The sequence below is a fragment of the Ceratotherium simum genome, chromosome 4 (assembly GCF_057802395.1).
Source record: "Ceratotherium simum simum isolate JZ-2026a chromosome 4, ASM5780239v1, whole genome shotgun sequence".
In the NCBI taxonomy this organism is placed as follows: Eukaryota; Metazoa; Chordata; class Mammalia; order Perissodactyla; family Rhinocerotidae; genus Ceratotherium; species Ceratotherium simum.
The window spans coordinates 60,522,701-60,549,008 of record NC_141903.1 but is presented as its reverse complement, the minus strand read 5'-3'; the positions used below and the strand labels follow the sequence as shown (position 1 = coordinate 60,549,008).

Here is a 26,308-nt window from a genome sequence, read left to right as displayed (position 1 = left end):
ATTAGACCAATTATTCAAAATTTGCCCCAAGGGGCTTTTCCAGGGAACCAATGGTGAATTTCCCATTATTACACAAAGTTGACACGTCCCACACATACACACAGACACAGAAACACAAACGAGCACCAGAAAAAAAACAGACACCAACAAACTAGTTCCCAGATTTCAGGTAAATTCCCACAACTATTTTTACTCTGAGTGTGCATCCAGATGGTCCTATTGGACCTCAGATGGCACTCCCATAAGTGGAGGGACCCCAGATGGAGGGGAAGGAAGTTCTTGGGTGTCCCCAAGGTGACCTACCAAATTTCAGATTGAATCCATCAACTCACCAGAAGCAAAAACAAACAAACAAACAGTTCTAGAGCCTGTTTCCTTGCCATAAGAAAATGTGCCTAGGGTCAGCAGTGCTGGGTCAGACGGAAAGTACTGGGGGCAGTCCCTAGGGCAAATCACCTAGGCAGCTGCGGGACTGCTTCCCAGGAAATCCCAGTCAGCCTGGGGCCGTGGAGCCACCGGCAAAGAGCCTTCTGGCTGGCTTGCCAAATTGTTACCGAATACATACCAGGTTATTTACCCGTCACACAAGAGGGGCCAAATAAAACTAGAACGCCAGGCTTATGGCAAGGAAAGAGTTTTTATTTTGGGTGATGTCAACCAGGAGACAAGAGCTCTCAAATTTGTCTTGTGTCCTCGAAAGTTGGGAGGCAAGGGGTTTTAAAGGTTGCGAGGAATGTGGCTGCATGTAGGGAAGGGAAGCCTGTGGCCCTGTTGGTCAGCACTTTCCCACCAGCCTGCGTTTGGCCTTGTGAGGCTGCTGGCAGGGAGGAGGATGGTCAGATAAGGGAATCGCAGGTGGGTGTTCTGTAATTGTCTCCATCTCCCTGGTGGATGGTGGATTTTGGCACCAGGAAGCCAAGGAGTTGAGGTCTGAGAAGCTTCAGCTTCTTGATATCAGTTTCCCTGTAACAAATCTCAAGAACTGGTAATGAGCCAAAACATCAGTAGGAGCGCAGCTTGATGCCACCCAGGCTTTTAACAATTTGTAAAACAACCAATATCTACATGTGAATGTAACTTAGAGAAACAGGGAAAGAGGATGAGTGCTTTTGATTTTAAACCCATATATATTGGGTTTACTATAGGGGAACTGATGTCAGGGCCCACATCAGTATCTTCAAAAAAAAAAATACTGAATTAATTCAAAAGAAGGCAAAGAAAAAGAAACAAAGAAAAGATGGTAAAATAGTTTCCACTTAAGGAAATGCTTCTTTCCACAACCTGTCACATAGATTCGCATGCTATGCACTGAATGTTTGTGTCCCTCAAAAAATTCAGATGTTGAAGCCCTAATCCCCAGTTGTGATGGTATTTGGAGATGGGGCCTTTGTGAGGTAATTAGGTCATAAATGTGGAGCCCTCATGATGCGATTAGTGTCCTAATCCTATTTAGTGTCCTAAAAGGAGACACCAGAGAGATAATCTCTCTCTCGGCCATGTGAGGTACAGTCGTCTGCAAGTCAGGAAGAGAGCTCTCACCAGAAACTGAATCAGCCAGCACCTTGATCATGACTCCCCAGCTGCCAGAACTGTGAGAAATAAATGTCTACTGTTTAAGCTGCCCAGTTTATGGTATTCTGTTATAGCAGCCTGAATAGAGGAAGACAGATACTTAGCCTCACTCTGCAACTGAAAATAATGACTCATGGAGACTGTTACACTAATCCCTTTGCAAAAGGAGATAAAAATGCCCAAGGCTGCTCATTACGTAATTGCTCGGGAACACTGTTTCTCAAGTGCCAGTGATGCTGCATACTCCCCATGAGACACCTAGCGGTGGGCAGTTCGTCTGAAGATGAAAGAACTGTTTGCTCAGGGTTTTGCATTTTAACTCATAAAACGCACAATTGGGCCTCTCCCCAAATGTTCAAGCGCTTTTGTATATATTAACTCCTCTTTAAATCATCCCAGTGAGGCATAAAGAGAAAACAGAATGTGTAAGCAAAATGCCCTGGATCAAAGTCAGGACCATATGCCCTTGTCTCCTGATTCCCGTACTAACTGGCTACTCATTGACGCGCCATATTTTAATTTTAATTATGTAATCATTTTATTTATAATTTAATTAATTATTTAATCCATTTTAATTATTTAATAATCAAATAATTTTAATTATTAACTCATGTTTCTTTTTAAAAATTATTTATTTACGAAACAAAATACCGTAGGACATTATCTGAATCCTTGGATTTACTTCTGTGCACCTAATAGTTGCTTAATAAATATTAAATAGAAGTGAGTTACATTAAGATATAATGAGGCAATGTGCTGGGCCCTAAACAGAATGCAGATATAAGCATCATAATATGAACTCAAATGCATAAGTATGAAATTATCAGAGATTATGCAGAAACTATTGTTGGCTAGAAGAAATTCTTAAAGAATTAAGTCACCAATAAAAAGGCTCTGACTTCACAAAAATACGAGTGTATATGGGAACAGTAATTCAACTCATTGCATCAGAGAAGTCCGGGCATTTAGAGGAAAAGCAGGTATTCTTCATTGAACTAGATTACAATGAAGTTATAAATTAGCACATTGTTTAATAGGAATAACACCCACACTACAATTCTATAGATCTCTTCTTTCAAATAGGCGAGAGGACCCTATATTCTCTGAGATACAGAGTTATTGAAGTTCTTTTCTGGTTTTGTAAAACAACAAAGCATGAACACTTATTGCATGTCCTTGTTTTTAAATTCTATCTCATCTTTTCAAATGCATTTTTGGAACAACTGTTCTCTAAAAGTGATGTGAACCTTTAAAGCTATTAGGAGTACATGAGAAAGGACTTGGGAACTTGGGAGTATAATTAATATTCCTAGCTACTTAATGTGAATTACGAGTTTATAGTACAAATTTTAATGAAGAGGGATAAGAAGTCAGAAGAAAAGATGGGAAAAATTCTCTTGGTTGAAAGACAACAGTCAGGGAGAAACTACTGGATTGGGGTCACAGCACCCTTACACACTGTTGATGACCTTTCTGATACAAGAACTGTAAACACTACAGAAAATCAGCAACCAAACCTATTATAAGACTAAGTGGTAAGATTCTCGAAACCAGAGGTCTGTAAATTTTTTCTGTAAAAGGACAGATGCCAAATATTTTAGGCTTTGCAGGCTGGATGGTTTCTGTCTCAACTCTTTAACTCCGTCTTTGAGGAGCCAGACACAATGCTGTAAACAATGGGTATGGCTGTGTTCCAATAAGCTTTATTTACAAAAACAGGCAAGTGGATAGGATTTGGCCTACAGGCTGCAGTTTGCTGACCACCTGCTCTAAACTCCCACTATCTTCTTGAGGTAACAGTCTCCCCTGAGGACAGGCCTCAGGTCAAACTCTTAGACCCCATATTTCTTTGCTTTCCATTTATTTTCCTCAACTTTCCACAGTCGTCTTCTTTTCTGTTTCTTCCTCCCTCCACCCCCACCATGAGTCTGAATTCTCAGACAGCCCTTTCTCAGAAACCCCAACTGGCTCTATGGGAAGAAAATAGACCTTAATGAGGCACAATCATAAAATGGTTGTTAGGAGCTTATTACGTTTAAGAGAGGAAATACTTAGGGTGACTGCTTAACCCAGATAGCATTACTGATAATAGTGGGATTCACCATAGGGGAGACACCTGGAAGGCCTCAAATTTGCCAGATGAGAAATATGCTAATGGATACCACCTGACTAGGCTACCACCTAGTGACACAATTGTCACTTAAGACCCTTTTATACATAAACAATGAGAGCTCAACTATGAAGCAAATTACACAATAGAGTTAAGCAAGTGTGTAGCTTTCTTGCAACTCCTGGCTGGCAATATTACTAGGAAGAGATGTCATTTGAAAAAAAGGAAAATTGCAGAATTTCTTATAACTCATCTTTCACAGTTAAGAGCAGGGGAACTTTTTCCTAAAAATTAAAATTTAATTATACATCAAGAGCCACTGTTTCCTGTGCAAAAGTTATAGAACTAGTATGATGCTACAAGGTAGACGAACAAGGTGAGGAAAGAAATGTCAGCTGACGGCTTCAAGTTATGACATACTGGTGACGACTATAGGTAACTATATAAGTCAGGGGGCCCACAGGAAACAAATGGCACATTCAAACTGGGTAATTGTAGGAGTTTAACAAATAACTGTAGGGAAATCAACAATAATCATATAATTGATTGTTCAGTTGTGAGGGTAAAAGGACACTTTTGAGGTGAAAGGAAGCTTCATTAATAGACTATGCCAAGACAGTGGTTATAAACTGGGTCTTGCCTAGCCTAATTGTAAAATGTGAAATAGAGTAGTACCCCAAGGCTAGCAAGAATAAGGAGCTGTTATCACCCCTATACCTAAAGGGACAAAGAGAGGGAACAGGTTTCCAGAACCTGGAAGGTAGCAAGATGAAAAGATCAACTAACAGAAGCTGAGAGGGAAGCATCAAATCTGTGAGGAGCCAACAGAGAAGGAGTGGGTGAATTAAAATCCCCAACTTCACTGTCCTCCTACCCTCTGATCTCTTGCCAATAGCTCCCATGGGCTGAACCCACCAGAAATTGGAAGTCAAGGGAGGCTGTTGATGTAGTCCTTATGGGTCAGCTTCTCCAGGATGCGAAGTAGGATAGGGAAGGGTAGAGACTATAGCTGGAGGGAAAAGAGAAGATATCCAGCATAGTAAACATCCTTGCAAAGGTATCCAAAATTGAAACTATCCTTCAGCTCTGACCTCTTCTACAACTCTTTTGAAGCATTCTAAGAAAGCTCAACTCCTACCTTTTTCTTGAACAATCTTCTCCCTGTTCATTTCCTATTAGATTGCAGAAAAACAGTAAAGTAAGCAATTGGCTGAGGGTAAGACTGTTTCTTTAGCAAGCAGTAGATTTTCATGCATATATTTAGCCTTCTTCACTCCCTAATTTTAAAATATCTGGCAATGGGCCGGCCCTGTGGCTTGGTGGTTAAGTGCACGCGCTTCGATGCTGGCGGCCCGGGTTCGGATCCCGGGTGCGCATCGAGGCACCACTTCTCCGTCCATCCTGAGGCCGAGTCCCACATACAGCAACTAGAAGGATGTGCAGCTACGACACACAACTATCCACTGGGGCTTTGGGGGGAAAAATAAAATAAATAAAATCTTTAAAAAAAAAAAATAATAATAATAATAAAATATCTGGCAACATTTCTCAGCCATAGGCTAATTATACAGGTGTCACCAGCCTGAGAATGAAATAAAATAAGAGATGGTTTTTTTTGCGTTTGTCATAGGAAACTCTCTCACTCCATTTTCTGGTCTACAAATGTCCCCCAAGGATCTTAGAAGAAGTGTAGAGTTTGGTGAACCCAATCAATGGTTCAGACCAACAGCAAGGCTGCTTAAGTACATCGTATGATGTAAAATTAATGGGCAAAATGGACGTCTGCTGCAGTCATCACAAACCATACACTGACCACTTCACATTACATGAATACTATACCTGACTATGAACAACGAAGGTAGAAGATCAAGGAAGAAAGAATGGCCCACATATTCTGCACGAGTATATGAAAACCAAGAGGTGGAGTGATTATATGACCAGTTCCTGGAAGATCTAGAGCAATTCACTTTGCGTCCAGGCCCAAAAGAACACCCATCTCCTGGGGAAAGTCCATTGTCACACCACCTAAAATATTACCATGTGAAGGTTGGTGTTATCCACTTTTCTTACTCTATAGAGGGAGATCTCTCCCATTTTATCAATAATCTGATATCCCTTCCATTTTTTTTTTTTCTTGTGAGGAGATCAGCCCTGTGCTAACATCTGCCAATCCTCCTCTTTTTTTGCTGAGGAAGACTGGCCCTAGGCTAACACCCATGCCCATCTTCCTCCACTTTATATGGGACGCCGCCACAGCATGACCTGCCAAGCAGTGTGTCAGTGCGCGCCCGGGATCCGAACCTGCAAACCCCAGGCCACTGCAGCAGAACGCACGCACTCATACGCTTGCGCCACCGGGCCGGCCCCTCCCTTCCATTTTTTAAGTCCAATGACTATAATTTAATAAGGTAAAATAAAATAAATCAGCATCCTTTTTTCCTGACAACTTGGATCTTCTTCAAACACAAACTGAGTTTTACATGAGGATTAGGCTACTTTAAATATTCAAGATACTTAAAAGAAGAGTTGGAAAGAAGTATATTTAAAAGGAGGGAGGGATAGAAAAAGGGAATTAAAAAAAGTAACTATTATTAAAACAAGACATAAAAATAGTAAGGAAATAAATGAATGACAGATCTTTCTAGTGAGGGTAGTTGAGAAGAGAACTGCGTTGTAAGTCATTTTCTGGCCCATCTCATGGGTGAGAGTATTGCCTAAGCTCTCTGAGTAATCACAGAGTGCTACAAATGATCTCACTTTTGTTTCCTACCACATGAAAGACACTATTTTTGACCTAATCTAGGATTTCCCAAACTACAAGGTAGATACTGTTCACACCTTCAGCATTTGAACAAATGGAAAGAGAGAAAAACAGGAATCTCTTCAGTCTACCAGGAAATTTCAGAGATGCTTACCTGAATGGTTGTCCCAGGCAAGGCATAAGTGGATTCGAGGATGATGGCAGTGAAAAGCTAGAAAAAGAGATCTTTATAGACAGATTTCTTTCAATAGGGAATAATTTGCTTCCTGAAAATGATCTTCAAAGAAGATTAATATACTTCAACCTATTGAGGCTTTACTGAGTATCTGTAACATGTAGCACGTAAACCTGAGCCCTATGGTGGCTGATGATGACCACAGGCATAAGAAAAATTGGCTTGCCCTAATGAACTTGTAGAGCCCATCATATTCTCTCCTTTGCAATTGTTGTTTGGAAGATCAGAACTCACTTTTGAGCTTGTCTTAATTCTCCAGTTCTTTTTTTTTTTTTTTTTTGTGAGGAAGATCAGTCCTGAGCTAACATCTGATGCCAATCCTCCTCTTTTTGCCAAGGAAGCTTGGCCCTGGGCTAACATCCGTGCCCATCTTCCTCCACTTTATATGGGACGCCACCACAGCATGGCTCGCCAAGCGGCGTGTCGGTGCACGCCCGGGATTCGAACCTGCTAACCCCGGGCCTCTGCGCACTTAACTGCTGTGCCACCGGGCCGGACCCCATAATTCTCCAGTTCTTAATAATGTTTTTCTATGGCCTTCCCTATAGGTGATCCTCACTTCCTTTATTCCTAGGTTCCTTTATTTTGCCTTGTCTTGACTGTTTTTCCCTTCTGACACCAACACATTTATTGCAAGCCACTCCAACGGTTTTTGGAAAAAGTAAATTGATATCAAACAAATCAATTATAAAACATTTCCAGCTTCTAAAGAACTCACAGTCTAATAAAAAGATAAGGTTGAAAAACATCATTGAAATATTACATGACGAATGGCGGTCATAAGAGGGAAGCCCAAAATAAATATGGCTTAAAGGAAAGTGGGGTCACATCCAGGTAGCAGACCACTTTTGGAGGAGATGTCCAGTGAAATGAGCATTGAATGGTGGGAGAATGCCAACACCTGAGGGTGTGAGGCTGGGAAGAAGAACGCTGAGGGCACGTTTAGAGCACATTAATTTCAGATACTATTTGTTAGAAGCCTAGGAGAATGAAAGAGATAAGGCTCCAAAAATAGCTTGGAGCCAAGCGGGGAGAGATTGTAAATGCCCAGGCAACTGGGAGTCTACCAAGAGCAGAAAAATGATGTGCTCTAAGAAGTCACATAACCACAGACAAGGAAATTGGGGGCCCCAGGCGCAAGTGTTTAGTAGTGTGTTTAACTGGCAAAGAGATCTCTTCCAGGACGCCAGCGGAGTTGGCACCCTGTCTGCCTCATCTCTACAACGACCGACATAGATGCAGTTTTAAAGCAAGAAACAAAGGAAGGAAGGCTACTCGAGTTACACCCTAGAAGAATGCAAGTCGCTGCTTTCTTCTGTTCCTGCCCCCATCAGCATATCTCAATCCGGTGAAGAAATCTGTGTCTCTAGCTCCCGTCTGCCTATCCAACTACTAGCTGCCGACCAGAAACACCTCTGATGTCACAGCAGATGAATCAGGCTTTGGCATCATCCCTCAACACCCTGAAAAGTTGGCGATGGGGGAGAGGGGCGGAGGGACTTCTCTTCCAAAGGATGCTGCCATGACATTTAAATCCTAGACTTGGGGGGTTCCAGAAAAGCCCATTTTTGAAGTCAGCGGTGAATCAGCGGCTTTCCGATACTCCTGTTAGTGCCAAGACCTTTATTCCCTGGCCTTAACCAGGGAACTGGGTCCAGCTGTACTGGTACAGCTGTTGAGTGCCTTTTTTGAAAAAAAATTTCACTTCTGGCTCGAGTCCCCACCCCACCCCCACTCCCGAGTCTGTGCTTTTCCCGCTTCCCTCGCCAGCCCCTGCTGTTGTTCCCAGGCCCCGCGTGGCCTGTGACATTTGCTAGGACTCACGTGGAGCGCCCTGCCTCGGCGACTCCTGCGATGACTCCTAGAAACTTCCCAAGGACCAGAACTCTGCAGGCTCTGACACGCAATAGTCGGTGTTGGGGAGGAAGAGGGGAGCTGGGTGTCAGGAGAGCCCGGGGCGGCTCTGGCCGAGCTCGGGCGGAGCGGAGTTTATCCCCCAGCAGCCCGGTGGGTGTCGACCTGCCGCCCCTTCGCCCGTCTGTTGGCGTTGCCAGAGCTCAGAAGGCGGCTAGGCAACCTCTCGGGCAGTCTCCCTGCCTCACTTCGCTGCTTTTAAACTCCGTTTTCTGGATTAACAAGGCTTTGCGAGTACAAACCCTTGTTGCTTCTCCTGTTCCTAAAACTGGGGCCGCTGCTCAAGCCGGAGACTTCAGAAGTTGTGTTGGCTGCGCAGCGCGGGGCTAAGCGCCTGGGGCGCAGAGCGCACGAATCGTGCGCGCATCCGGGAGAGCTGCGCGCTGGACAGCACCTTCCCCGGGCGCGCACCGCTGCGCACTGCGCATTGGGAGTCAGCCTGAAGAGTGGGGCTGTGCAGGTGGCTGGGTGCTGGACTTTGTGGTTTTAAAAGTTCTCCATACCTATAAAACGTGCTAGAGGAGACTGCAGCCCCTAAGGCACCCCCAGAGTAGGCGCTTCTTTCCTGAAATTGGTAAGGGCGCTTTGAAAAGTAAGTTTTTGAGGGCAAGGCCCATCAGATCTTTTCCCATTCATTTCAGCTTCTTATCTCCTCTGCCCCTAAGGTTCTGGTCACTATTGCACATTTGATGCCTTCATACGGAAGCACAGTCCGAGCCTGAGGCTGCACCCACCCTCCAAAGTATCCCATTAAGTAAACCCATGAGTTTTCTCAGTAGCCACAGAGGAGGGAAAGCACTAGTTGAAAGTGGCCAGAGGAAATACTCAGAGTGTACAGCATGCACAAGCAGCAGTATCCAGTCCTCAAAGTGGGCTGCCGTTTTGGGGTGTTTTCTCCAACAAGAAAGGAGCTTGGCCATGGAAATGGCTCTGTAGGAGAAAGATGTGGGTATCTCTTTCTTAAAGCACATTCAGGCACATACCAAGTGTTTAGGCAAAGATAAAAGGAGGAAGGTGAGGGAAATTCCTGATGATTTTACTAATGTTAAAATTCCATAGATTTGGCTAGTCCTATTTTTTTCTTCCATGTCATCAATTCAGAATTCTATAAAGGAAGAGAATGACATCAAGGAAAATCATTGGCCTAGGAGAAAAGAGCCCGTAGGCGTTTAGGTGTTATATATGTGGAGCCAGAAAGCTTTGGAGCATCAAGGAGACTCCAACTTAAGGCAACAGCATGGGTGAATATGGGCTTCAAGAGCGCTGGAATTGAGAGGCAAAGAGTGGTGCTCGGGTGTTTGCCCCTAAGGCAGGCCTTGTAGATCTAGAGGCAATTCAGAGTTGATGGGAAGAGTTTAGTGTGAAACTGGGATGGAATTGGGTTTCCAAGTAGATTGCCTGATGCCTTATTATTTGTTCTGTCAGTTTTTTTCAGGAAGATCTTCATCTTGCAACTGGTAGGGCTGGTGCTAACCTACAATTTTGCTGACTGTGACTTTGAGAAGATTAGAGAGAAGTATCAGAAAGTCATTTTTCCAGCCCTGGAGGGATATATGAGTGGAGTAAGTGAAGAAACATTTTTTAAAACAACAAATGTGTTTTCATCGGAAGAGTAGGCATACACACATGCAAACTACTATTTAACTATCAAGGAAAGAAAATTAATTTGGAAAAAAATCATGGCCCAGCATTTTGTCAAAATTTTTTACAAGTGATATTGAAATATATTGGCTTCTAAAATTACTGTGTAGAAATTGGCACACATTAAGTGTGCAGACGCTGATGAGGAGCAGATATTGATAGGTAACCCGTGATCCACCAAGGAAGGGTATCTATCTTCTGCTAAAGTGCTGCTCCGCTAGTGCAGTACAAAAAAGACAGTGGGTAAGGGTTTGAGAAAGGAAGAGGAGTAAAAGAGAGGGAATTCTTGTGAGCTAAACCCTAACCAGTGAGGATAGCCGGGCAAAAGGTACACTTTAGATCTTTCTAGTGTTCTAGATGCCTCAGGATGCCATTATGGGATAAGGTGTGCTTCAGATTTTTTAATGTAAAGTAGTAATCATTTTCCTGATTATTCAAATTTCTGGATAGAGCTGCATGTGTGAAATTCCTGAATGGCTACCCGGCAGATGTGGGCATTCGAACAATGGCATTATTGCTCACATGTGTAGTCCTGTGTACAGGTGTGCCCACTTTGATGGGGGGGGTGTCTCCCTCTAGGACGAGGACCCTTTGATATCCAGTTTCAAACATGAGTAGGCACTATCTGAAGACTCTAAGTGTTTTACTACCTTGTCAATGACGAACAGATCCATAGGAAACAAGTGCCTCAGTGGAAACCGCTTTCAAAGCATCTTTAAAACCTGGGAGTAACAGAGGGGACTGGCGAGGGACGATTTCTCCTGTGAACTTAAGTCTTTACCCTTGTCGTATGCTTTTTTTCTTTCTTCCAGATCAAAAGTACCGAGTCCAACCACACCGTCTACTGTGGAGACCGGGTGAGTAAGTGGTCAGTGCTGCTGGCTTTCTCCAGAGAGACGCCAGGTATTCCGGGGAGGGGGGATCCTGCGGTGTGTAGAACCACAGGCGGCGGCTGGGCTCCCAGGCGACGCCGACCGACTAGGGACGACTGGGCTGCCGGAAACCTCTGGGCCGGTGCCCAGCTTGGGAGGCCACTTCTGTTCCAATTTGGGGCGAGGAAGTCTCTCTCCGGACTGAGTGGGATGCCGGGAGACGCTCCCCCTCCTCCCACCCTCCGGGAGGAGAGGCAAATCAGGAACTGGGACCAGAGAAGACCGTCAGGGGCACCGCCTCTCCGAGGGGTGGGTGCGGAGCCTCCGCGCCGGGCGCCGCCCCTTCGCAGTGGCCTGGGCCCCGAGACTTGGGCGGAGCGAGCGTCGGCGCGGGTCCCCTCTCCTCAAGTGCCCTCTGCCACTCTCACAACGCTCCTCCTTCCTTCTCCTTCCCTGGGTTCTTTCTCCCTTCCTCTGACCCAGACCTCTTGCCTCTTACTCGAATCGCTTTTGTTGCGTCTCCCGCTCCTTCCCCACTTCTCCTGCTGCCGCTTTCACTCGTTTATCAACTTTTTTTTTTCTTTCTGTAATTTTTTTTTTTTCCTGGCGTTTTCTCTTTTTCTCGTAAACTTTGCCGCCGGTGAGCAGCCGGGGTGTCTCGCTGAAATCAAGCACCTTACCTTCAGTTCCACCCAAGAATGCCCGTTACTCGCCAAGGAAATCTTGACAAAAACTAATGCTATCCTCACTCACCATTGCCCAGGCTACTCCGGTATTCAGGTAAGCCTATGCATTGGACTCTTGCTTTTCTATGTCTTGGAGCTAACCTTGAATTAAGGTGGGACTTTCGTGCAGAAATCGTTGTGATTTTTATCTTATGAAGAGCAAATGAGCCGAGGAAAAGCTGTAGATTGTCACATAGCCCCACGTGGACACCTGGACTCAAACCCACCTATTTCTAGGGTTCTGAGTCTTTTGGCAGAATTATGGTTCTAAACCCTAGGTCAGTGTTTTAAGGTGTGATCAGCGAGCCTCCTACATCAGAATGTCCTGGCTGCCTGAGAATGCAAGGGTGATTGTCCAAAATGCCAATTCCCAGGGCCCCCAACCTAGACATTCAAAATCACAATCCCTGTGTCCGGGCTGCTTATAAGCTTCTCATCCATTCCAAAGTTTGAGCATCACGGCTTGAGCTTATCACTTAATAATTGCGTGCTTCTTTCTTAAAATGTTGAATTATACGTTAAATATCTACCCCATGTTTCCTTAATTGCTGCGGTATTGCTGTCTCTTTACATAATGGATTTTTGCATATGCAGTTACATGCATTTGAATGAATGTTGTGTAACTTTAAATATGGAAACAGCAGTGCAGAGTTCTGAGCAGGAAGTCTGGAGACAGTCTTGCCTGACTTTGTATCCTAGTCCCATAACTTCTGTGAAAACTTGGATAACTTAGCCTCTGTGTGCTCAGTTTCATCTGCAAAATGAGGATCATATTAGCAAGTCCCATATAGAGTGTTTCTGAGGGTTAAATGAGTCGATATATGTAAAAGCACTTGGAACAGTGCTTGGCATGTGACAAATACTCAATAAATATTTATTTCAGCAGGCAAGTAAAGCAGGGAACTTATCTTAAAAAGGCAAATAGAGACAAGTGCAGCTATGTCTAATTGCTGCCTATTAACCGGTGACTTCATCAGTCTGCCCACTGAGTATCTGGGTGGCCAAGGCTGTCACTTTATTTTAGAGATTGAAGACTGAAGCCATAGGGTTGATCTGGGTTGAGCTTGAGTTGGATACTCAATACCAGACAGCCATGTGAAAAACCTGTGTGGCTCTATGCCTTCTATCAAGGAGACCCTGGCAGATCTACAGATGGCCACAATGAAGTTCATCCATCTAAGAGCATAGAAGACAGACTAGCTCAGTTCTGGACAGCTTACAGCTTATGAGAAAGGGAGAGTCTGAAATAACGTATTTCAGCCCCCTCCTAAGCCCAAAAGGAGACCACTAATATTTAATTATGATTTAGCAGATTTTACATTGTAAGATTTTTGCTTAGTAACCTGGTGAACTTTTTTGATCTGAGTACTGTGTCTCTAGGAGGCCCCGTCTGTCACTACTCAAGAGTAATTCGGGTGAGGGAATACACTGGAAGATTATTGCAATCTTTTTTTTCAGTTTAGACACCTCTCCAGAATAAGCCTTTAGGTGTCTGTGGCACATGTAGGCGGTGGGAGAGGCAGAAGTCGGGAGCACTTTGGATCCAAATAATAGGTTTACTTAATTATATCTATAAAGAGACATAAGATAAGTCTTGTTCTTGAGGAACTTATGATCTTGTCGGGGAGATCATGAAATCAGCAACTTATTCATTCATTTAATCATTCAATAAATATTCAGTGTTTCCTGTGTATAAGACATCGTGCTCAGCACTCTGGGGAATACCCATGATGCAATAATAAAAACAACGTGTGAGTGAGAGCCAGGTTACATGAAACACACTTGGAAGCATTAGAAGAGTTTCCAGGGCCGGCCCCGTGGCTTAGTGATTAAGTGCACACACTCCACTACTGGCAGCCCGGGTTCGGATCCCGGGCGCGCACCGACACACCACTTCTCCGGCCACGCTGAGGCTGCGTCCCACATGCAGCAACTAAAAGGATGTGCAACTGTGACATACAGCTATCTACTGGGGCTTTGGGGGGAGAAAAAAGGAGGAGGATTGGCAATAGATGTTAGCTCAGAGCCGGTCTTCCTCAGCGAAAATAGGAGGATTGGTGTGGATGTTAGCTCAGGGCTGATCTTCCTCACAAAAACAAACAAACAAACAAAAAAAAAAGAATTTCCAAAAGAAAGGTCTGAACAGTTAGCAGAGGCCTTGTGAAGGAGGTGGTGCTTGGCCTTGAAGCCAGAGGAGATGGGTGGAGAGATGGAAGGGCGTTCCTCTGGAGAAAGCACAGATCAGCAGATAGTAAGTAAATGTTTGGGGGGTGCACTGAGAGATGGATTTGCATGGAGAAGACAGTAGAACTTGCCACTCAACAGATGTTAAAGATAATGACAATTAATTTTGACCATTGATTCTCTTATTCCACAGATAAATAATACCCAGGCAATGAAGAAAAGAAAGAAAAGAGAAGTCACAGCAAACAAATGCCTTACACAAGTCTCAAACTTAATAGAATTGTGGCGTCATTTCAGTCGCTTCCGTAGAAACAAATCTTCATTAAAGTCATATTTCACAGCAACAAAATAAATTATCTTTAGTAGGTACATAGAACATTAACTCTAACTGTGACATTTCAAAGACCACTATGGTTATTTTTTAATTGCAGAAGAGTTCCTTAACTTATTTTTGTAAGCTTTTATTGTTTAATATAGGTTTGCAATGCAGGGGAAGTACCATGCCTCAATCGTCGGGGGAGACTTCTGTAGCATTAACGCCTGTGCCACTGGCTTTGTGGCGGTAATTCTCAGCAGGAACTACATAATCCTTGCTCAAGGGAAGAATCTAAAAGTGTAGTAGAAGGAGAACTTTTTCCCTCGAAAAAGGAAAAAAGTTGAACTCAATAGCATGTAAACCTTTGTTTAAAAGGCAGGCATTTCTTCCACACGCACTGATAATTCTCATGTTCTCATACTGAAAGTTTACAAAAGAAGATAAAAGCGAAAGGGGGTGCACAAGAAGTTGTACACATATTGAAGCATTCTGAAAGAATTTCCAAACAAAATATTGTGAAAGTATTCTAAGCCAAGTTTTAGAAATTACCTAATAGACAAGAGTGGTGTATGCAAGCAGATCCTGAAGAAGTGCCTTTGTTAAAGCTAAAATATATATATTTTTAACTTTATGGAATATATTTTAATTTATTTTGTAAGCACATGTACGTATTGCTTTGTAATAGACACTATATATTTCTTAATAAAATAATTCTCAAATTCGTTTCTTATGGATGGTGTTTTTAATGTAGTTAGATGATTTGCACACACACTTTTCTGAGGGGCATCACTTTTCTTCAGTTCTTTATCTCCCCTCATCCTTGGCGCCCATTGACTACCCCCCTCCTGCACTGTGTCTGTTGGCCCTGCCTATAGAGAGAATATTTGGGGATAGGTGACTTCAGGATGTTTTCCAATCATCCTTTTCTTAAATTATGTCTCTAGTCCTTCCTTCTTTCCCCTGTTGAACTTTTCCACAACTGGAAGAGACAAAGGAAGCAAAGGTAAACAAGACATACAAGACATGTCAAATCCATTCTATTCTTGGGTGCCTGCTGCAAGCTAGAGCCACAGGCACCCTCTTACTCACCCTCCACTGGAATGCTCTGAACACCAGTGGGAGGGGCCTCCCTAGCCCTAGAGCTGAGGCCAACATAGAGAAGATAGGAATAGTCATTCATCCTGTGAGCTGGAACTTTTCCCTGACCACTGCCCTGAGGGCTGGTGCTGGCAGAAGAGGTTCAGTGTCCCTAAATCCATCTTACTTGCCAACAAGTAAGAGGAAGTTTACATTATGTATCCAATAAGCACTTACAGAGCACCTACTGTGTGCCAAGTCTTCAGGCAAGTACTGGGGATATAAAAGTAAATAAGACACAGGTCTCACCCAGAGAAGCTCAGAGTGTAGCTCAATAGGCAGATTCCTTTGCCCTGAGGGAAATCAGGACATGCCCTCTTTCCAAAAACCTTCCTCTAAAGACCTGGCCCAGGGCCTTAAATGCCATCAGAAGAGAAACTCTGGGTCTAGCATAGGCCAGTATTCATTAATTTCCTATGCATAAGATGGGGAAGGAGATGACAATTTAAGCCTATTAACTCCATCTTACTAGGGATTTACTGACTGTAAATTTCACTAAACTGTGAAAAGAAATACCCTCACAAATTTTCTCAAAGTTTCTGCCCAATTTTCCTATTAGCAGAGAGGAATGAAGGATTGAGGAGAGAAGAGACAGCTTGAAGTCATCCCATGAATACAATTTCTTTGAGTCTCTGCTTTATCTTTAAAAATTCATGTAATTTATATATTTTATTCTTCTATGTATCCCATAGATGTTTAAATATAAAAATAGTCATTTTAATTACTATCAAGTAAAAGTAATGTGCACAAAGAAGCACCATATTAATTTAGTAAGAACTTTTCCAAATGTAAAAACAATATGGATTATATGTTTCTACGTTTTGAAATGTATTGAGGTTTTCTTGGTGCACTAATACATGGTCAGTTTTATAAATGCTCCATGGTCAAGGGAAAGAAAGTTGCAAATTTTGGTTTAGATCTATAGAGTTGGATATGTAACTATTGGGACTACCTTGTTAATTATGCTATTTACATAATTTATATTCTTAATTTTGTCTCCTTCAGTCAGAGGCTGAAAAAGCTGAGTTAAAGTCTATCGCTGTTACAGTTCTTTATTTCCCTATATCTCTAAAGTTTTGCTATCTAATTGTTGACACTATTTTTACTTAATGCCTAAAAATTCATGAGAGCTATTTATTGAGAATTTTATCTTTTACCGTTATATGTCCAAATATAATATTTTACTGGCCAAGTAATATATGCCCACTATTTTACTCTCAACCTTTCTGAGTCCCTTTGTTTTAGATGTATCTCTTGTACATAGATACTTCATTTTAGTGTGTACGTGGTGGCGGGAGAGGTTAAAGCAGGGAGCATTGTTTGGTTTTGCACCATCATTGTATTGTTATGTTTTCTGTTTTTATACTTCTATATTATTTGTATAATTTTTACCTAAAAAAAGTCTTTTCATTTATTCCTGTCAAGCATTTCATGTTGACTTCTTTTTTCTTATCGTTCCAGAATAGTGAGATCTTGAGATTTCGTATCTTGATTCTGCTATTTATTACATAACTCTCCTTCATAGGCTTTCAATGGCTTAATTCAAGTTATTGAAAAAATGTTGATTTGTTGTGTTGTCCAAGATTTGTTGACCTTCAAAATAGGCATCTCTATAGGCTGATAAAGTCATTTGTCCATGTTCTTTGTCAAGAAAAAAAAAAAAAACGGTTCCTTTAACTTTGTGGAACTGAATCTCCATTTCCTCATTATAGCCATATCAAAATAAAGGTCAGGGGAAATTTGCTTTTTGACACCCAGTGTTTATAGAATGCCGACTGATAGAGTTTCACTGATTGCAGTTATGTATAAGTTCTTTACACCTAAACATAAGGATAATAGTTTATACATGAGGATAATAGCTAATTAACTTTCTTGAGTCTTAGATTCCATAGCTCTAAAATAAGGATGATACTGCCTATATTAAAAGATTATTATGAGAATTGAAGTACATAATAAATATAAAGCACCTGGCAAATGGTAAGAAAAATATTTTAAATTTAGCTGTTTAAATGCCTGTTTCATTATGAAGATGAGAAATAAGGGCTGTTACAGAGTCTGGTAAATTTATTTTTAGTTTTTAGTTTTCTATCTAGGACTGCTTTGTATCAATGGAAAGAAGTTTGAAAAGTTTAAGCACACAATTGTTGACAGCTTGGCAATTCTGTACTTACAATTTTTGATGAGGGTTTTTGTTTCTGGCCAACATGGAGTAACAGGGTCTGGACTCACCCTCCTACCTGAAACAACCTCCTTCCACCTCAACACATACATGCCCTAAGAAAAAAAACCTACAAAATACATAGAACAGTGGTTTTCAAAACATTGAACATCAGATCACAAAGGACAGTAATCCTGAGTGAAGGGAAACAAATGAGGTAAGCCTTATAGTTACCCAGCTTACTGGTTTGAGAGAGTTTCATGACCATGGCATCGGGAGAGGACTCAGGTAAAACCAGCAGACTTCCTGAGTTGAGGATACAGGCTGAGAGTCCAGTGAGACCAAGGCAGTAGAGTTCATAGGACAGAGTATTGAAGGAGAGAGAGGTACACAGAGAAAGAAACCTGGAGATCTGTAGAGGGCACCCCTAGATTATTCACTAGAGTACCGACCAGCACATGCCTGTGAGAAAACTGCCCAAGACTAGGGAAAGAACCATCTGAAAGATTAGAAAGAATAGTGACCAGTGCTCACTCAGGGCCAGGAAGACTGCCTATTTGCACCAGCCAGACAGAAAAATCTCAATTCATTAGGCATTGGGTAGGGTACTCAGAAGAGTCTTACCTTGGTAATGGAGAATAATTATGCCAAGCCTAACTGCCGCAATGATCCCGCCTAAAAATCTTAAAAGCAAGACTTGAAAGGATCAGACTATTTCCAAGTAAGTTAGCTGCATTTCATAACAAATCTCAAGAATATATATAGGAATAAAAAATATCCAGGACCCAGAAAGCAAAATTCACAATGTTTGGCATGCAATTGAAGATTATCAGACGTGAAGGAAGAAGGGTAATACCTATGATAAGAGGAAAAAATGAGAGGCCCACCTGGTGGCGTAGTGGTTAAGTTCACATGCTCTGCTTTGGCAGCCTGTGGATTGTGGGTTCGGATCCCGGGTGCGGACCTATGCACAGCTTGTCAAGCCATGCTGTGGCAGCATCCTGTATACAAAATAGAGGAAGATGGGCACAGATGTTAGCTCAGGGCTAATCTTCCTCAGCCAAAGCAAAGGGGAAGATTGGCAGTGGGTGTTAGCTCAGGGCCTATCTTCCTCACCAAAAAAAAAAAAAAAGAAAGAAAAAATGGCACATTCATAGAAGTTAAAATTAGCAGGTGAAGACATTAAAGCAATTTTTATAACTATATTCAATATGTTCAAAAAGTTAAATAGAGACATGGAAGATATAAAAGAAGATCCGAATCCAAGTTCTGGAGGTGAAAACTACAGTATGTAAGATGAAATGTACGGTAGGTGGCATTAATGGGAGATTAGACATTGCAGAAGAAAAGATCGGTAAACTTGAAGACATACCAATGGAAACTATCCAAAGTAAAACACAGAGAGAAAAAAATCATTTAAAAATGAAAAGACTGTCAATGAGCTGTGAAACAACAGCAAGTGCTAATATGTGTGTAATCAGAGTCTCTTAAGGAGTGAAGTGAAGACGTACAAAAAAAAATATAGAAAGAAACAATGGAAATTTCCAAAGTTGACAAAAACTATAAGTCCACACATCCAAGAAGCTCAGTGAAGCATGAGAAACGAAGAAAACTACCCTAACACTCATGGTAATCAAATTGCCCAGAAAATCTTAAAAGCAGAAAAGGGAATTGTAAAGGCCTTCAGAATGTCCTTTTTAGCATTTCCTCTTCTTCCTTAGCACTTTGGTTTTCTCTCTTTGACCATTTCCTGTGTACTTCTTACATTCTTTCGTAAGAAACATCATGATATAGTCTATATAATAGAAATAAATTTAACATTGGATAGCCTTAGTTACGGATTTCTACCTGTTAGCTTCAGTTTAAGCAGTGGCGTTGGAAGTATCATTGTGTCCATTTTTTGCCATCCTTGAAGTAATGACAGGGTTTACCGTAAGTGAAACCAACACACTGAGTAGCTTTATCATTTACTTTTCTTGTGTGAGCTACCTATTATCCCCATTTTATAGATGCAAGAAAAGGCTCTGTGAGTAAAACATCCAACATAGCACAACTAGTAAGTGCAGTATCTGGCTAATTCCAAAGTGTGTGCACTTCCCGTTACTTGAGAATGAAATTTGAGATTTTTAAATTGGAAACGTCTTCTGCCAAGTGGCAATTGTGCCTCTTACCTAACCAGCAGATATTACAGTTGTCTTCTCAACGTGCATTATACATCTTCTCAATTATGCATCAATTTCCCCCATTTTTCATGGGGCTTAGAACTGATCCCAGCTCCTGAGGTGATCTTTGATTAGTCTAAATCAGTCTGGTGGTCCCAATATCTTTGTTTGGAGTTGATAGAGGTAACCAAGCTAAAATCAAGAAGCACATGGAATTCCCCTAATTCTGCTCTTTTTCACGGAAAAGCTTATGACCACTTTTGTTGATGAACAATAAATGTAAGTTTTTTGGGGAACTCTGAAAACTGTTTCTTCATTATTAAGAAGGACCCTAGGATGAAAGGCTCCCTCTCTCACGAGATGTGAACGAAGAAGCATGCAGCAGCAATTGTAATTGGCAGTCATCCTAAGACCAGTTTTGAGATGAAGCTGTGAATGGCAGAGAAATAAGACGGAAAGAACCCGAGGGTTTAAATGCATGATTGGGTGGGTGGTTCAACCAACCTTGAAGTCCACGCTACCTCTTTATTTGTCATCACATGAGCTAGTTGAGTAAAGGCTTTGTTTTGTTTGCTTTTGTTTTTGTTTCTCTGTATATGCGATTGTTACTTTTTGTTGAAAGCTGCAATTTATCTGAATGCCAACAAGAGATAAGTTAAGCTTTGATTTAAAGAATAATTTGAAGTGGGACTGGAGGTGGGGGGTGGTGAGCCAGATGAAGCGAGGCCTTAATATCAAGGGGAACAAGCCTGAAGTTGTGATGTGGGATAGTGAGGTACAGGGGAAGTGAGCGTGTAAAAGGGGTACCACTCTTTGGCATATTTCACACTGCTTCCTCTAAACTCTCATGTCAATATATCATTGCCTTGGAGATTATTGCTAAGATGCTACTTTTCTAGAACATGCTCCTGGATGCACTGCTTTTGTGATGACTCTGCTCCCTCGCCTTCTACTCTCCCTTCCACTAACTATGCTTCTTATGGGGAGGGGGATGGCAAGGGATTTCAAATTGTATTGAGGATGAATTTGGACTGTGTTTGGAGCAGATCCCTTGGATATGAGAATTTGCAGAATAATTGGGAGTAATAGATCACATGGATGTGGAGTTTGAGGAAGACCAGGTGAAATCTTATCAGTACGGCTCACACTTCACCCTGGTACAATACTTAACACATAGGGGATTCTCAGTAAACATGCTGAGTAAATGAATAAATGAATTAAAATGAAATTATAAGTTAAATACCTGTTTCCTAAGAATAAGCTTTTCCTTAAAGGCCATCCTGAGTCAGAAATTGAATGGATAGCAGCAACTATCAGATGAGCCATCTCATGTCTGCCACCTGCTTTCCCTCCCCATTACTTCTGTAGGTATGTAAAAGGAAAAAGATTGTCATATTCCAAAATTGGAATATGATCAATGTTGTTGCGGTCTGCCTCTATTCTCCACAGGCTTCTTTCCCAACAACCTCACTCTAACCCCCCCCCATGCAATATAAAAATTAAACTTACATTCATTCAAGTATCAAACATCCCCCAAGCCTTTATTCTGTGTCATCCCTGAGCACACAGCTGAGAACATGGATAATTTGAAAATCTTAAAATCATACGAGAGGATATTTATCATTTGTGAACCCTGCATCCCTCACCTTCTGTAATACAGCTTTAATACTTCTGCAAAAAAAATATATATATACTTTGATAAAAACTTTATTTTTATAAACTGACTTTTACACATTTCTCCAGAGTTCTCTAGGCTTTCAGCAGGTTATGATGAGGTAATAAACAACCATCAAATCCCACTGGCTTGCAACAACAACAGTTAATTCTCACGTTACAATTGGCGACTGCAAGTCAGCTCCAGGTCTTTTCCACAAACCTTCTCATTCCAGGACCCAGGCTGAAAAAGCAGCCCCCATCTGAGGACACCTTTGTCTCTTGGCAGAGGGAAAGAGCAAGCGAGTTGGCAAAAACATGCAGTGACTCTTCAAGCTTCTGTTGGGATAAGGTGTGCATCACGTTTGCTCAGGTGCAATGACCAAAGCAGCTCAAGTCTCCCTACCCCGCCCATGAAGGATTTGCTACAAGCCCCCACAAAAAGCAGGGACATAAATCTTCTCACTGGGAGGGAGCATAAATACTGGGAATATGTAAGTAAGCTAAAGTAATATATACACTACTCATTACTCTGGGAGGGAACATGACTGATATAAGAAAGAAAGAACATTTCACCTTTTTAGCATTTTATATATTTAAATATAGGGTTTTTTTTTAAAACAAATATTTATTGAGCACCTCTTTTGTTCCAGGCACCATTCTAGGTGCTTGTTATATATCAATGAAGAAAACAAAGAACAAACAATCTCTACATTCATGGAACTTATCCACTAAAATATTAAAATAAAATAAACCTAATAAATAAGCTAATAGTGTAGTAAGAAGCTCTTCTTCTCTCTTTTTGAATTCGAATAAATATTTACAGATAATTAGCATCCAGGTCACTATCAAGGCATGCCCCAAACATAGCTAGATGTGCACTGCTATTGAGAAACCCAGGATAAAAATTTAAGTTCAAATAAGTACAACATGTCAAGAACCAAATAACAAGTTATTGTTCTGTTAGCATTTTCTTGTTCAAGAATGCATGGGTCAGATATTCAAATTAGCTGACAAGTTATTCTCATCTTCTTAATAAAATAGTAACATTTTAGAAGGAAGAGACCTAAGAGATTATCTACTCAGGCCTCTGTTCATTAGAGTTAATTGGTAAGACCTCTTCATCACTGTCAAGTACAAATATGGTCGTGTACATTTTTCCTTATTTATCACTTCATCCAAATCTTATTAGGGTGCCAAATTTTTCAAATGAGAAGCATATGGAAATAAAACAAGGATAAGAGGTTATTCTGTACGTTGAACTTAGGTCTTGGGTTCTAAGGTCACCACTGTTTTAGTTCATTTTCACACACTCAGAGATTATTCCCCAAACCTACATCTTGCTAGGGCAGCTGGCTTCTGAAAGGTGGAGCCTCTGCTACCCGCTATACCCGAGTCAGCCATCTCCAGCATCCCAAGGCACTTCACTGCTCTCATCATCTGCCCAGACTCCCCTTCCCATTATGATGAGTTCCTCTTTAGAACCCCTGCTGCCAGTTTTGACAGAAGACCTCAGAGAGGACTATTTCAATCCAGGGCTCCTGATAACATTTAACCTCAATCCTTTTTTTTTCCACGAGGTGTCTATACCCATCCAAGTTGCCCGGGTAACCATTTCCCTCCCCCAAGTCATCAGTTCTACTCACCAAGGAGTCTATGAAGGTTCCCCTTTGTTGAGTTTGAAATATTCCACTGCAGCTTTCACTCAGGGCAATCAAACATACTGACCTCTGCATTACTGATGGAGTCTATTCAGGTTATTTTCATCATAATGATGAAAACCTTCTCCAAAGATACTGGTGGTCTCTTTCTGTAGAGAGCCAAGCCATGAGCTCTAGTGAAAGAGGAAACCCAAGCCTAGAGAAGTTAAATGATATGGATCAAATGGTAGACAAGGGCAACACCTAGTTAAGGATCCCTTCTACTACGCTACACTGCCTTTCTCCTTTGATCCAGATGTCCAGCTTCTTATAACCACATCTGTGTTTCTGAGGCTGTCCCACATAGCTTGCAACAAGGCAAAGCCAGTCCATAGAGTTAACCCTGGCTGCCTTGTGAAGAAATGCTGGCACACAGTCGGCAATGCTGATCCAGAGGTGTGACACGCCACACAAGTGCAGTCTGCTATGCTGCCCACTATCAATTTGTTTACTTTGTTCTGTGGGTGGCAGGTTGTCTGCAGGGAAAGTGGTTCTTCTCTCTACTTTTCTGCCTTCTGGGAAGTTTTGGCCCTAATACGAGTTTCTTTACTCAACATGGGATATTCCCTGCATATGCCCCACACTCGTAAGATGGTTCCTGAGAATCACGACGTATTTGCCTGCATTCTTATTAATGGGAGAGTCCACAAATACAAGCACATTATTTGCGCCTCTCACATACTCTCTTTCCTACTGAATAGACCAAAGCATCTGGGACTCTTTTAAGTTTGTTTCTATTTCCTACACCACCCACATATAATTCATCTCAGAGAACTGGACATCAATTACATATTCTAGACTGAAGTAAAAAGATATTTAAATTATCATGGTACCACATCATTTATTTTCATAATTCAGAAACAAATTTTAAGAAAAAGCAAGAATGTCTATGTAGTAAAGTAAAACAGGAAAACTATGGTAATTTTTTACCTTTTATGTAAACATTTTATAGAGCAAAAATAGTTTTTATATAGAAGCACATTTTTAGAATTGGAAGGGAAGGAACAGAAATTGACAGAATGGAGTTGATACTGAATTTTTAAAATATATTCCTAAGAAGCATCTGAGAAATATATTAACCTTTCTTCTATACAAATGTTTTGAAGTAGCCAAGCATTCCATAATGCAGAGTTATGTTGTTGGAACATTGTTTTTGTTGATTTTCTCTTCTGCTTTTCCTGAGACACTGTGTTTAAGACCAGAAAATTGATTTCCTGGATCAAACATGTAGACTTACCACCATATTCAAATTTACTTCTTGTAAAGATAGCCAACTTAGATAAAATAAGTCATACGAACCCAAGCTGGCTCTCAAAATTCAGTGTTCAACTGATGTTTCCTTCCTTTGTTTTCAGTAAAGAAAGAAGCCTGTATGTTTGTTTACTCTCAATCCTGTCTCCATTTTATTCCCCTGATATCTTGTTTTTTGTCCTTCTCTACCCTAACTCCACTTGCAATTTTTGCTATCATGTTATATTGTATACATCTTTCAAAATCTCCTTTAAAATATCCCGGAATAAGTCAGAGTATCAATGTAAGTGTGCTACATGATAAATAAAATGGTACCATGTTTATTCCTTTCCTTTTATAATTAAGAATGTTTCTAGGCAAAAATTGCCAACAGCATTTCCTTGCCAACCCCACAGCCCTCCACTGGTATTTACGGTGAGGGTCCCTGATCATGCTGTTAAGTGGCCTATTTGAAAGATTAACAACACAGATAGTGGAGTGATAAGTTCTTCTCAATGTTTGATAGATCTATCCCGGTACCTAATTAGATGTGGAAAGCAGAAAAATAATGGCAAAAGTGTGGGGCTCAATGCTTATCACAGGAGAAGATACGTAAAATAGAAATTTAAAAAATCCCTCCTCTAAAAGATCTTTACTCTCATCTTGATCATGAAATCTATGAAGGTTTTTTTGTTTTTTGCTACAATTTCCTGAAACTTTTAAATATATTAAGATTTTCCTTATCACCTCCTATTTAATTAATTTTTGTAAATGTTCAAGGGCATTTAACAAATATGTATTCTGTGTATAACACACCATAGCTATCTTCAGTCAATATTTTTATTCAAATTATCCAAATTCTTGTTCAATTTCTTTAAAATTCAAAATCAAATGCTAAAGCTTTTCATGATAATTGTGTTCATCAGTTTCCCCAGGAACACCTATCAGCTTTTTATTTATTTATCTTTATGCTGTCACTGAATACATAAAGGTTCATGGAGATTAAATCTTCACTCTAAACTGTAGCTTTGATGAATGTAAAATTGCTTTTTTAATTTGTTTTGCTATTGTTTACCTAAAATTCTAATTTAGGTTTGCCCATGGTATTTGTATTGTAGTCTGTACAAACAGCATGCTGCCTATGGTATTTGTATGTAACTGGGGTTTGGCCTTTGACCCAAATTAAGTTTATTATTATTATCTTTCAACTGCAGAATTTAACACATTCACAACAACTGTCATAAAATCATGTTTGGTCTGTTGATATCTTCTCGTATATTTATTTTCTCATGTTTCATTCTTTCCTACTCCTATCTTCCAAAGAAGAGGGAAACTAGAAGAATAATGTATCTCATTTCTTTATCTTTTGCAGAGAAATTCTCCTGCAACATCTTTGGGGGGGGCCGGCCCCATGGCCCAGTGGTTAAGTTCAGTGCATTCTGCTTCAGTGGCCTGGGTTCAGTTCCTGGACGCGAACCTAACACCATGTGTTGGCAGCCATGCTGTAGTGGCAACCCACATACAAAAAAAAAATAGAGGAAGATTGGCACAGATGTTAGCTCAGGGCGAATCTTCCTCAGGGAAAAAAAATATATATGTATATCTTTGGACTGAAAACTAAGGCATTTTACAGAAACTACTTACAAAGTCAAAGGGTAGGGTGCGTATGCCACTTTGAGTATTCAAAATAACAAATGCCTTCACATCCTTTCCCTTCCCTGGTCCCAAAAAAGCAGCCTCAAGGTGGCAGAAACAAGGAGAGTAAAAGAGATTATTAGTAGGAGCTGGTCTGGTTCCTATACTTTCTGAAGCATGGTTCTCTCACTTTTCCTTTAGTTCTGTGAGCAACCCTAGATTCCTTTCACTCTCCCCCCAGATTTTGTTTTTCAGTTTCCTTGTTTCTCTGTACTTCCGACCCAAACATTTCTAGTACAGAAA

The 26,308-nt window shown here is 41.1% G+C and overlaps 2 protein-coding genes across 2 annotated transcripts in view; one reads left to right on the top strand and one right to left on the bottom strand.

Annotated features, from left to right (window-relative positions):
* TMEM232 (transmembrane protein 232) overlaps positions 1 to 26,308 on the bottom strand; it is a 694,734-nt gene that overhangs the window by 449,330 nt on the left and 219,096 nt on the right. The window lies entirely within an intron of this gene.
* Positions 10,098 to 15,054, top strand: TSLP (thymic stromal lymphopoietin). The gene is made up of 4 exons (XM_014794127.2): positions 10,098 to 10,154; positions 11,046 to 11,090; positions 11,754 to 11,885; positions 14,208 to 15,054. The coding sequence occupies exons 1-4, from the start codon at positions 10,146 to 10,148 to the stop codon at positions 14,364 to 14,366; spliced, it is 345 nt and encodes a 114-aa protein (XP_014649613.2). The 5' UTR covers positions 10,098 to 10,145; the 3' UTR covers positions 14,367 to 15,054.